This window comes from Micromys minutus, assembly GCF_963924665.1.
Source record: "Micromys minutus genome assembly, chromosome: 23".
Classification (NCBI taxonomy): Eukaryota; Metazoa; Chordata; class Mammalia; order Rodentia; family Muridae; genus Micromys; species Micromys minutus.
This window is the reverse complement of record NC_137958.1, coordinates 18,785,752-18,799,216: the sequence shown is the minus strand read 5'-3', so window position 1 is coordinate 18,799,216 and position 13,465 is coordinate 18,785,752. Positions and strand designations below refer to the sequence as shown.

The 13,465-nt window shown below is 39.3% G+C and overlaps 1 protein-coding gene across 1 annotated transcript in view; it reads left to right on the top strand.

Annotated features, from left to right (window-relative positions):
* Window positions 1-12,581: 12,581 nt before the first annotated feature.
* The window catches only part of PCLO (piccolo presynaptic cytomatrix protein), a gene marked incomplete at both ends in the record, with an annotated part of 299,800 nt that continues 298,916 nt past the window's right edge, over window positions 12,582-13,465 (top strand). Inside the window, one exon of the mRNA XM_080936500.1 lies at window positions 12,582-12,820. Coding sequence (XP_080792626.1) covers window positions 12,582-12,820 — 239 coding nt within the window. The remainder of the gene's footprint in view (window positions 12,821-13,465) is intronic.

Genomic DNA, 13,465 nt, shown 5'->3' with positions numbered 1-13,465 from the left:
ATTTCTGTACCAGTACCATGCAGTTTTCAGCACAATTGCCTTGTAATATAGCTTGAGGTCAGGGATAGTGATTTCCGCAGATGTTTTCTTGTTGTTGAGGATGGATTTCACTATTCTAGGTATTTTGTTGTTCCATATGAAATTGCACATTGATCTTTCCAATTCCATAAAAAACTGGGTTGTAATTTTGATGGGGATTGCATTGAATCTGTAGATTGCTTTTGGTAGGATAGCCATTTTTAAAATGTTGATCTTTCCAATCCATGAGCATGGGAGATCTTTCCATTTTCTGAGATCCTCCTCAATTTCCTTCTTTAGAGGTTTGAAGTTCTTGTCATACAGGTCCTTTACTTGCTTAATTAGAGTCACACCAAGGTATTTTATAGTTTTTGTGACGATTGTGAAGGGTACTTTTTTCCTAATGTATTTCTCCACGTTTGTCCTTTGAGTATAGGAAAGCTACTGATTTGTTCCAGTTAATTTTGTATCCGGCCACTTTGCTGAACTTGTTTATCAGCTGTAGGAGTTCCTGGTGGAATTTTTGGGGTCACTTAAATACACTATCATGTCATCAGCAAAGAGTGATGTTTTTATCTCTTTTTTTTCGATTTGTATCCCCTTGATCTCCTTTTGCTGTCTAATTGCTCTAGCCAGGACTTCCAGTAGTATGTTGAATAGGTAGGAGGAGAGTAGGCAGCCTTGTCGAGTCCCTGATTTAAGTGATATTACTTCAAGTTTTCCTCCATTAAGTTTGATGTTTGCTGTTGGTTTTCTGTTTATAGTTTTTATTATGTTTAGGTATGGACCTTGGATTCCTGTTCTTTCTAGGACTTTTAACATGAAGGGGTGTTGAATTTTGTCAAATGCTTTCTCAGCATCTAGTGAGATGACCATGTGATTTTGTTCTTTGAGTTTGTTTATATGGTGGATTACGTTGATGGATTTCCTTATATTAAACCATCCCTGCATCCGAGGGATGAAGCCTACTTGGTCATGATGAATGATCGTTTTGATGTGTTCTTGGATTCAGTTTGCAAAAATTTTATTGAGTATTTTTGCATCAATGTTCATAAGTGAGATTGGTCTGAAGTTCTCTTTGTAGGGTCTTTGTGTGCTTTAGGTACGAGAGTTATTGTAGCCTCAAAAAATGAGTTAGGTAGTATTCCATCTGATTCTATCTTTTGGAATAGTTTGGAGAGTATTGGTGTTATATCCCCAATAAATGTCTGATAAAATTCTGCACTGAACCTGTCTGGACCTGGGCTATTTTTGGTTGGGAGGCTTTTGATGACTTCTTCTATTTCTTTAGGTGTTATATTGTTATTTAGATGGTTTATTTGGTCCTGGTTTAACTTCAGGATCTTGTATCTCTCTAGGAATTCGTTTTTTTCTTCCAGATTTTCATATTTTGTGGAGTTTAAGTTTTTGTAGTAAGATCTGATGATTTCTTGAATTTCTTCAGTTTCAGTTGATATGTCTCCACTTTCCTTTCTGATTTTGTTAATTTGTATACTCTCTCTTTGCCCTCTGGTTAGTCTGCCTAGGGGTTTATCAATCTTGTTGATTTTCTCAAAGAACCAACTCTTGGTTTTGTTGATTTTTTCAATGGTTCTTTTTGTTTCTATTTGGTCTATTTCTGCCCTAATTTTGATTATTTCTTGCCATCTACTTTTCTTGGGTATATCTGCTTTCTTTTGTTCTAGGGATTTCAGTTGTGCTGTCAGGTTGCTGATGTAAGCTCTCTCCAGTTTCTTTTGGGAAGCTCTAAGGGCTATGAGTTTTCCTCTCAGTACTGCTTTCATTGCATCCCATAGGTTTGGGTATGTTGTGTTTTTGTTTTTGTTGAATTTTAGAAAATCCTTAATTTCTTTCTTTATTTCTTCTTTGACCCTGCTATAGTTTAACAGAGCGTTGTTTATTTTCCATGTGTAGTTAGGCTTTTTGTTGTCTTTATTGTTGTTAAAGACCAGCCGTAGACCATGGTGATCTGAGAGGATGCATTGGAATATTTCAATCTTCTTAAATCGATTGAGGCTCATTCTGTGTCCAATTATGTGGTCAATTTTCGAGAAGGTGCCATGGGGTGGTGAGAAGAAGGTGTATTCTTTTGCTTTAGGATGATATATTCTGTATATATCTTTTAATTCTAGTTGGTTCAAAGTCTCTGCTAGTTTTGAAGTGTCCTTGTTCAGTTTCTGTTTCCCTGATCTGTCCATTGGTGAGAGTGGGGTATTAAAGTCTCCCACTATTATTATGTGGGGTGAAATGTGTTTTTTGAGCTTTAGTAGGGTTTCTTTTAGGAATGTGGATGCTTTTTTATTTGGAGCATATATGTTAAGGATTGAGAGTTCTTCCTGACAGATTTCCCCGGTAATGAGTAAAAAGTGTCCTTCCTTATCTTTTTTGATAACTTTTGGTTGGAAATTTACTTCATTCGATATTAGATTAGCTACTCCAGCTTGCTTCTTGGGGCTGTTTGGTTGGAAGTTTTTTTCCCACCCTTTTACTCTGAGGTAGTGTTTTTTTTCCTCTGAGATGAGTTTCCTGTATGCAGCAAAAGGCTGGATTTTGTTTATGTATCCACTCTGGTAGCCTATGTCTCTTTATTGGAGAGTTGAGTCTGTTTTTGTTAATAGATATCAAGGAATAGTGGTTTCTATTTCCTGCTATTATTGCTTTTGTAGGTTGAGTTGTGTCAGTGTCTCTTTCTTCTTTTGGTTTTCTTGCTTAGGAGTTTTCTTGTTTTACTAGGATGTAGTCTCTATCATTGTATTATGATCCCACCTATAATTCCTTGTAGTGCTGGGTTTGTGGTCTGATATTGTATAAATTTAGATTTGTCTTGAAATATCTTCATCTCTCCATCTATGGTGATTGATAGCTTTTCTAGGGATAGAAGATTGGGCTGGCACTTGTGCTCTCTTAGGGTGTGCATGATGTCTATCCAGGCTCTTCTAGCTTTCATAGTCTCTGTTGAGAAATCGGGTGTAATTCTGATTGGCCTGCCTTTATATGTTACCTGACCTTTTTCCCTTACTGCTTTTAGTATTCTTTCTTTGCTTTGCACACTTGGTGTCTTGACTATTATGTGTCGGGAGGTATTTCTTTTCTGGTCCAACCTATTTGGAGTTCTGAAGGCTTCTTTTATGCACGTGGTCATCTCATTCTTGAGGGTAGGGAAGTTTTCTTCTACGATATTTTTGAAGATATTTACTGTGCCTCTTAGTTGATACTCTTCTCCCTCTTCTATTCCTATTATCCTTAGGTTCGGTCTTCTCATTGTGTCCTGAATTTCCTGGACATTTTGGGTTAGGAGCTTTTTGATTTTTTTCATCTTCTCTTGCTGTTTTGTCTATGTTTACAATGTTGTCTTCTGCCCCTGAGATTCCCTCTTTCATCTCTTTTAATCTATTGGAAATGCTTCCTTCTGTGGCTCCTGATTTCTTTTTTAGGTGTTCTACATCTAGGGTTATCTCTTTTAGTGTTTTCTTTATTGTGTCAATTTCCGTTTTAAATTCCCTCTTCCATTCCTTCATCTCTTTGGTTGTGTTTTCAACTAGTTCTTTGAGTTCTTTGTGTGTTTTTCTTGTTTCCTCTTTAAAAGCTTCTGAATCTTTTTGCTTTTCCTCCCTTTCTTGTTTAAGTATCTCTATCAGCATCTTGAGGTATGATTTCAGGTCTGCGTCTTCTTTTTCTGGAGTGTTTGCCATTCCGATGTTTGCTGTTATTGGAGAGCTGGGTTCTGGTGTTGTCAGGTTGTCTTGGTTTCCTTGGGATGTACTCTTTTGCTTTCCTCTTGCCATTTTGTTGTCAGTGATATGTTCTCGCCTCTCCCTTGTATCTGGTCTGTGTCCCTGGATCTCCACTGTTCCAGGTGGCAGATGGGATGAGCCCTGTTCTATGCCTCAGAGTCGCCGGGTGGAAACAGAGGTTCCAAAGATCCGTTCCTGGTCCCTGGATCAGGCAGGTCGGAGGGTGCACTTTCTGTGCACACTCTGCAGAGGTCTCTCTGTTCCCTGGCTGCCTAGATCTCCTACTCACCAGTTTTTCAACCTTTACGAGCTGCCGGTCCGAGTGCTTCTTTTTTTCTTTTCTTGAACTTCACATAGTCTGTGAGTTATTTCTGGGGTGTTTAGAGATTTCTGGGGTTAGTATCCAATTATCAGTAACTGCATATTATGTCTGTCCTTTTGTGACTTGGTTATCTCACTCAGCATGATATTCTCTAGATGCATCCATTTTCTTAAGAATTTCGTTGAGTCATTGTTTCTGATAGGTGAGTAGTACTCCATTGTGTAACTATATCACAATTTTTGTACCCATTCATCTACTGAAGGACATCTGGGTTCTTTCCAGCTTCTGGGTATTATAAATAGAGCTGCTATGAACACTGTGGTTCATGTGTCTTTGGTGTTGGTTTAACTGGCACACAACATGCAGAAGAATGAAAATAGACCCTTTCTTTTCTCCTTGTACAAAGCTCAAGTGTAAGTGGATCAAAAATCTCCACATTAAACCAGTTACACTGAAACTATTAGAAGAGAAAATAGAAAAAACCTTAAAACACATAGGCACAGGAGAAAATTTCCTGAACAGAACACCAATGGCTCGAGTTCTAAGGTCAAAGATTAACAAATGGGACTTAATAAGATTGCAAAGTTTTTGTAAGTCTAAGGACACTGTCAAGAAAACAAAATGGCAGCCAACAGAGTGGAAAAAGATCTTTAGCAACCCCACATCAGATAGAGGCCTAATATACAAGGTAATCAAAGAACTCAAGAAGCTAGACACCAGAGAATCAAACAACCCTATTAAAAAATGGGGTACAGAGCTAAAAAAAAGTTTTCAATTGAGTAATATCGAATGGCTGAGAAACATCTAAGGAAGTGTTCAACATCATTAGCCATCAGGAAAAGGCAAACCAAAACAACCCTGAGATTCCACCTCCCACCAGTCAGATTGGCCAAGATCAAAAATTCAGATGAGAGCAGATGCTGGAGAGGTTGCGGAGAAAGAGGGAAACTTCTCCGCTGTTGGTGGGGTTGTAAACTGGAACAACCACTCTGTAAATCAGTCTGGCGATTCCTCAAAAAATTGGACATAGTACTACCTGAAGACCCAGTTATTCGACTTCTGGGCATATACGCCAGAGACGCTCCAATATCCACTTTATATTTTGAAAACAAAATCAATATATTAAATCATTGGCTTAGTGAATCACTTCTTTTAGAGCCAAGTTTTGGTAACAAATACAATAAAGAAAGTTCAGGCTGTACGGACCCATTGCTTACATTATCTTATTAACTGTTATTAAATTTGTTATTCTCCTCCATTTACCTGATTTCTTTTTTACAGAAAATACTAGGGAATTCTATGGGCTGTTAGACTCTTTTACATGTTGAGCCTCTAGCTGTTCTTGTATCTGTTGTTTAAGTGTCTCTAATCTTTCTTTTGTTGTGGGCCACTGGTCTTGTCAAAGAGGTTGGTCGATAACTATTTTAGGGGCAAGGTTGTTGGTATCACTGTTGGTGTTAGCAGTAGCCCGTTTTATAAATTTAAAAACTTAATTTTCACATTCCCATTATTGTTGGTGGTTTGGATATGGTCTCTGGCTGCATAAAACCCAGCAATCAAACTCGTGTGTTTGTGTGTGTGTGTGTGTGTGTGTGTGTGTGTGTTTGTGTGTGTGTGTGAGCGTGCACGCACACACAAATTATAGAGGAGTGGTATATAAGAAAGTCCAGCCATCTCAAGACCTCAAGAAATATGATGTGTCTGCTATACAGGATACAAATGTTCACTCTGCTGAGGACTTGCAGTTACCAGCTTCTTTCCAATAAAACCTGAGAAGAAGCAGAAGTGCCTGCTGCTCTTTATTGTGCCTCACCCTGGGTCCAGACACTGGTAGGTAGCTATGCAGTACCACCTGCAGCTCCTTCACAGACATTTTCACATACTGACCTGTGGAATTGAAGTTGTTCACAATGACAGAGTAAGAGCAGAGTGATTCCTTTGTGCTCCTAGTCATCCTCAAGGTGAACTGGCTAATAGACCATAGCAAGATTTGATCTGCTAAGCATATTAGAGCTGGGCTAGGTGCTCCTGTTTAAAGATGGTTGTGGTCAGATCTGAGAGACTCTGAACATTCAAATCTTCTTACTAGGCCTTTTCTAGATACAGATACTTTTCTTTCAGGATGTCCTATTGCTGAATCACTTGGTTAATGTTATGAATGGTGAGAGATGCCTTCTTTCATATTCCTTCCAATTTCAGACACAGCAGTGGTCTCTGTTTCTGTATTCCTGAAGGAGAATAATTCATACCCAGGCACACTTAGAGGAAGCAAGTCCAGGCTTATCTCTGCAGGCAATTAGACAAAGCAAATTACATGCTCTGATGTACCAAGGAAGGTGTAATAGTTAAGCAGCAAGATCAAAGGGCTGCTTCTGGTTTCTAGACTTCTCAATATGGACCTACTATATGACACCTTCCGTGTTTACCCCTAATGCAGTTATCCTCAAGTAAATAGGGAGTTTCTTAGACAGTGGCTCCACAATCATTAAGTTTGCCAAAATAGGTGCATTAGACATATACAATGACATAATTATAAATGAAGTTGTGTTAATTAGGAGTAAGGGCAATTTTGCCTTGTATTTCCTCCCTAAGGAGGATCTCTCTGAGAACAAGATAACACCTCTTGAGACTAACTTTGCTATTTTTACCTGTGCCTTGCCCTTGCTTGCCCCTTGGTTAATCTGGTCAGTTTAACTATCTCATACCCAGCATTTAGCTTGCCATCTAAAGCTTGCATCTCTCTTAACTTGACCAAGTTGTTTGTATCCAGACTTTTCAAGGACATGATCCACTTCCGTTGCTTAGTGGGCTCGTTTCACAAACACCAGGTTAGTGGATGCATGTAAGATGGCCATGTGAATGAATACTCATTTCTAGTAGTTGAGTTACTGTATGCTCAGTGGGTCACCCATGAAATGACATGGTTCAGGAGGCTAGAAACTCTTTTGCTCACCCTTTAACATTTGCAATATCAGTATCCCACTTTAATTGAAAATAACCAAAAATGGATGCCTCTGTCCTATGGCATTCAGACACTCATGTAAAATATTACCAAAATGGAATTGGTATGTACCTGAGACTGAAAGTCAGTGGTGGTACATTCTGCATGCAGCTTTGGAGCATATATACACTGTGAATTTTGCTTCCTACTAACACATAAAGAGAATGCAACTTGCACCCCCAAGCTTGAAGCCTCCAAGGTATGACATCCTGATATAGTTATAGCTTGCTTTTCCCTGGAGTCATGGCTAGAGCAATCTTCTAAAATCTAAAGCCCTTTGAAATGGATTTCCCTGAACACAGTATATACTCTGCAAGAACAGAAATAGAGTCTCTTTTGGTCCATTCTGTTAAGCATCAGTATACTACAGGTGCTTGAAGTAGTTGAGAAATGAAGAAAGCCTGTCCTTTTGAACAAAACCAGAAAACCACAATCAGCTGATGGTTAAGGAAGGAAAGAGAGGTGGTCTTACAGAGGATCTACAGCTGACAGAGGCTCATTATCTACTGAGAATCAGTTGTTTGTTTGGGAAGTATGACCATCATCCAGGTACCAAATGGTTCATCTTCCTTCAGGGCACATTCAAGGAAGGGATGTAATATATAGGGTGACTGGAAAGTAAACATATTATTATCTTCAAAAGAGATTTTACTCTGTGAAAATGTTTCAAATACTTTCCTGGATATTTTACTTTTATTAGTAAAGAAGCCATGCTTCTGCCTGCAAGGAATAAGCAAATCAATGTAAGATAGGATTATATATTCTGAATCATTTAGTAGACTGATACTATAGTTGTTCTCCTTTGAAGCACGGAGACTTTGAATTTCTTTGCCTGACATGAATAATGAGACTAAAATGTATGAAAAATTAAATTTTTTGTGGCAAGAAGATATGATTCAAAATTTGTTCTTGAGGCTGGCATACTGATTGATTTCTGCAGTTTAACTTTTTGTAAACATAGACCATTGACAGCAACTCAAATATTGTATGGTTCATGGTTTTTAAAAGTTTGAGACCCTTGCAACAAAGACCACTAAATCATAAAGCATTATCATTATAAGTTTGTTATAGAGTATCTGACAAGAGCATACACCAATATTCACATGGGAGCAGCAACTTGAATGGCTAAAGACATGAGAAGCCTGAGGCAGAATTATATAATGTCATTTCTACCCTAAGCTTACTCATCAATAATTAACCTGGCAAATCTAGAGCTCAGTTAAAATAAAATTCTGCAAACAGCTCCTGAAATAGAGAACAATACCATTCTTGTGGTATGATTGGAAGCAAAGCAATCAATTCCTTATTGAAATAAAACATGACAGTTGAAAATGACTTTCCTATTAAATTACCATATATGACTGAAATACTGAAATAGCATTTTTTCCCCTGCATTTCTTTATGAACTTTTCTTTTGGCCGGGCTTGACTTTGTAGCCAAACATAGCATGAGCTGTTTTTGAAAGGAGAGCTATATTTATAATAAAAAAGTTATTTGCTTAGGGAAATATGTTAGTACATTAGATATATTTAAAAACTCATTCAGCTAAGTATCTGGACTACTTGTGATTCATTGAAGTAATACAGAATATTAGCTATTATAGTTCTACAAATACTTTAAACATGGAAGATATTCATGTATCTATGAGGGATGAAGCTGGGTTGTACATTCAATAAAAATTGTCTTGAGGGACCACTGACAATTCAGGACCTATAAAGCTTCTTACAGCCACTGCTTGTAGCATTGAAGGCATTTCTCCTTTCCAAAATGAGTAGCACTAAGTTTTCTTCTTACTACAATGATCTGCTTAAGTTGATCTTTAAAGCATCCCAATCCTCAGTTCAAATTGTCAACTTTCTATTCTGTAGAGAAATTCAAGTAAAGTTATACTTCTATTTTCAAAAATCTGACTTTCACACATTGTGAGCCCAACTAGTGTCAGACCTCCCTCAGATGCTGTTATCTCAGTTCCTTTAGGGCTTAAGTAGTAACTGAATAGTAACTGATCTCAATTTATTTGTATCAAAAGTACTGTTATACATAATATAATAGCTTATATCATGTTCATAATTTCTCACAAGTGTTTTTCTTGTGATCCCAAGTTTTCTCCAGGGATCCCTCTGATCCCAAGTTTTCTTCAAGGATCTGTACACTTGTCTTCTAGTCAGCCATCTTGCATAGGATGTTGAGACTGTCAATCTCTTCCATTAGCTGTTTCTAAGGTATAAGATGTAGGTATAAGTATCCCTCAGAAAACATCTCATTAGTAAGTTTTGTATGTTTTAATATAACATTGTACTTGGTTTATTATTAGAGTATAAACATAATCTTATCATGGCTTTTCATCAAAAATGCATGTAAATATTCAAGATGATTGGACTTTTCTAGTTTATAGTTTAGTAGAGTAAATCTGGAAGATTTGAGCAAATAACTCAATCTCAGTTTCACATTAAATGTAATAAATGTAAGTACAATAAACAGTAAACATATAGACCATAGTAAATAAGGGAACTGAATAATTATGTATAATAATGGCATGTGAAATCTGGAAAAAATAGTCAAATAATTTCACAGAAACCACAAATCCACATGACCTAGTTTAGCACTTTTTTATACTAATGTCTCATCACTATTAGCATCAACATCATCATCATCATGGTCCTTTTGTGATACTGTGTTGATCAGTTTGATGAAATCGTAATGAGCAGGGATCTCAGCTCAGTTGTGGGATTTAAGAGACTACAGGCACCTTAACTGCGAACCTATATTTTGGGAACTATACTTTTTACCATGTAACCTTGACTAGAACACTGAGATACTAGGATACAGGAAAGGCAAATCTGCTAGGCTGAACTTGCAATTACATAGCATTCCCACTTAAATTATTGGTAGGAGGTTTGTTAAATTTGGTCCTGGTAAAGGTAGGAAAAACATTCCTTTACTTCTTGATGGCCATTTGCCAGTCTCACTATGAAGGGCTGTGGATTTTATGGTTTCATGGTTTTGATTCATTTAAGACCAAGAGGTCATCAACCCAGCATACACGGCTTACCATTTTTACCGTATCTTACCATATACAAACATACCTACCTGTCCTCCGAACCTGCTCCTCATTATCTGTTCTTCCTCCCCTGAACCCTCCTCAACCCCCCCCCCAAATTTGCAAGCTACTTTAATTTGAATTTTTTCAAAGCTTTTAGTTCAGGTATTTCATATATGGAAACAGATGTGTTGATTTTCAAAAAGAAGAAGAAGAAGAAGAAGGAGGAGGAGGAGGAGGAGGAGGAGGAGGAGGAGAAGGAGGAGAAGGAGAAGAAGGAGAAGAAGGAGAAGAAGGAGAAGAAGGAGAAGAAGGAGAAGAAGGAGAAGAAGGAGAAGAAGGAGAAGGAGAAGGAGAAGGAGAAGGAGGAGAAGAAGAAGAAGAAGAAGAAGAAGAAGAAGAAGAAGAAGAAGAAGAAGAAGAAGAAGAAGAAGAAGAAGAAGAAGAAGAAGAAGAAGAAGAAGAAGAAGAAGAACTGCAAGAACATGGATTAACTAAGCTAACTGCTTTCCAAGATATTTCCCAGTCATTTTGAGTTGCTAACTATTATTATCTACCACATTAGAATGTATCTATGAAAATGGGATAAGAAGTAAATGAAAAAATTTCACTCCCTGAAGCTACCAGTTTAGGTGGTTATAGGGCATGAATCCATAGAGCAGTTTACAAATTGACTTGTACTGTGATCAAACTGAATGAATTAGATTCTAACCAACTTCAATGAAGTATAAATTTATTAAAAAGACATTAGCATGACAGTTTTTCCCATTGATTTACAGATGATACTGATTTCTGTGCAGTTGATAATTCTGAAAGAGAAAAAACTACAATGCAGAATTTTGTGCCTAATTATGTCCTTCTTTGAAATAAACTCCCTTTTTAAAGTATTAACAGATTCTATTTTCCTCTAGGACTATCAGAAAGTCTGATTGCCTAGGCTTAATTTGTTTGTGAGAACATTCTCTTTATCTTAATGAATGACTTGCAGTTCTGACTTTGGAAGTCACATCCCTAATATAGTATGAGAGAATCAAAAACTCAATCAGTTCCCAATGACACAACAAATAATGCAATTTCCTCTGTTAAGTAACTGCCATTAACTCTGGAATGTAAGACACAGATTGTTGTAACTGTGCCAATTTTCTGTTTTAAAAGTAGATGGCTTGTATCTACGACATAGACAATATTTTTGTCAAAACTTGGAAATTTGTTTTGTGAGATCATGTTCATATCTGCGTATTAGTTCGACTTCTTATTCTTAGCTTTTGATAATTTTAAGCTCAAAATTTGAGACTTTAAATACACTTAAAAAAAAAAAAAAAAAAAAAAAAAAAAACATCATATAGCAAATGTCAAGTTTCAGACCCAGCAATAACTGGAATGATTTTTTAAAATAGAAGAAGTATGGTGGTCGGGTAATGAAAATGTATGCATCTTTGGTGCTAAGCAACTGTGTGATTAACAAGATTTATCTATTGGGGTTTTCACTTCTCTTTACACTTGTAAAATTAAAAATAATGAAAAGGATGGACAAGTTTTGAAACCATACCTTAGAAGTTTCACATAACTGCAACATACTTAAAAACCTGTTGCTCGCTTGGTGAACAATTTCTCGTAATTCTTTACATTGGTGTAGTTTATTGAGCAAACAGCGCAAGGTGTAAGTATTCAAAATTCTTACCAATTTACTAATGTATCACCTTGAAAAGGTCTTAATCTAATGGTTCTGGGATAGTTCTCTAAGATAAGGGCCACTTCGTCTTATATTTTAAATTTTCTTTTAAAACTTGACGGATTCTTTCTCCTTCATCTTAGTTACCTGAACCTTTTCTAGGAAAATTTAAAATCCTTTCACAGTCCCGGGGGGTGGGGGGGGGGGAAGAAAGAAATAAATAGAAACTACAAATCCCAGGAGGCAAAGCTTCAGACACACGCCCTCCTGCTCTCTTCGCTTAAATTGAGTTCGTGAAAACTCAGGTTAAGGCATCCTGCTCTATGCCTGAAAGACATGTCCGCAGTTTGCCCGGCCTTTAAGCATGGCACCATCTGGTGCCTTTAAGTCGGTGGCTAGGCGTCTACGCGCGACGCGACGCAGAGCGAGTGGGCGTGGCGGACATCACCTGTTCGGGGCGGCGCACGCGCAGTACGGGCGCGGCGAGGGGGCGGGGCGCGGGGCGGGGCCGACGGCGCCGGGCTGGCCGAGCTCTGCTTCTTGTGGGCTGCTCCAGCGCTGAGGAGGCAACCGGGAGGCAGGGTGTGAGAAGCTTCCCTGGCGCTGTCCAACATGGAGGAGCTGCCGGCCGCCGGCAAAGCCTGCGGACCGGACTGAGCTCTCGCCGCTTCTCCAGGCAGCAGGGAGGGCGCGGAGCCCCCAGGGCTGGACAGGCTGCACGCCCCGGGGCGGACCCCGGCTGGCGGGGCTCGGACGGCCGCGGGCTTCTGCACCGGGACGTGTCCCGCCGAGCCATGGGCAACGAGGCGAGCTTGGAAGGGGAAGGGCTCCCCGAAGGACTGGCGGCGGCCGCAGGCGGGGCTGGCGGCTCGGGGAGCGCCCTGCACCCCGGGATCCCAGCCGGCATGGAGGCGGACCTGAGCCAGCTGAGCGAGGAGGAGAGGAGACAGATCGCTGCTGTCATGTCAAGGGCGCAGGGGCTGCCCAAGGGAAGCGTCCCCGCGGCTGCTGCGGAGTCGCCCTCCATGCACAGGCACGCACAGCATGATGGAGAGGTCCAAGCATATATATACCGCTTCCCGTGCACGTATGTGTATGTGCCCGCACGGTGGTACATATATGTCGCCTCCCTTCATTTTATTCTCCCTAATGGGGTGGCGATAAGGCGATCATAAGCTTTTAGATGGGCGGAATAAAAAATGATGCAGGGTAGAGTTTCTGGTGGGATAGTCATGGGTTGCATTCTTGGAATTGTGATTTTAGGATGTGATTTCCCCCTCCCCTTGGCCTTTTGCAACCTTTTCCTCTAGGATGGTGTGGAGAGACGCCCTACAGTGTTTTACTAATCTGGAAATCTTCCATTAATACAACACAGACGTGTTGGAAAATGGATAGAGCTGGGTTGCTTGTTTACCTGTACGTTTAAACCTCCTTAGTGTTCTGAGGTCTTTTTCTCTGAGAATGATATGTAAATATTCTTATAACAATACCCTTACCCCCCAACCCCCGGAGATGACTGGTTCTCCCTTCCCAACCTGTCCCCAGAGAACATGAGCTGCCTAGGTGAAAGGCATCGAATAAATATACCTTTTATATTCAGTGAAGGGCCTAAGATATTTTGTGACATTAAACAGATGGTTTGGTCACAGCAGAGCAGGTGCTGTAGATGTATTTCTGA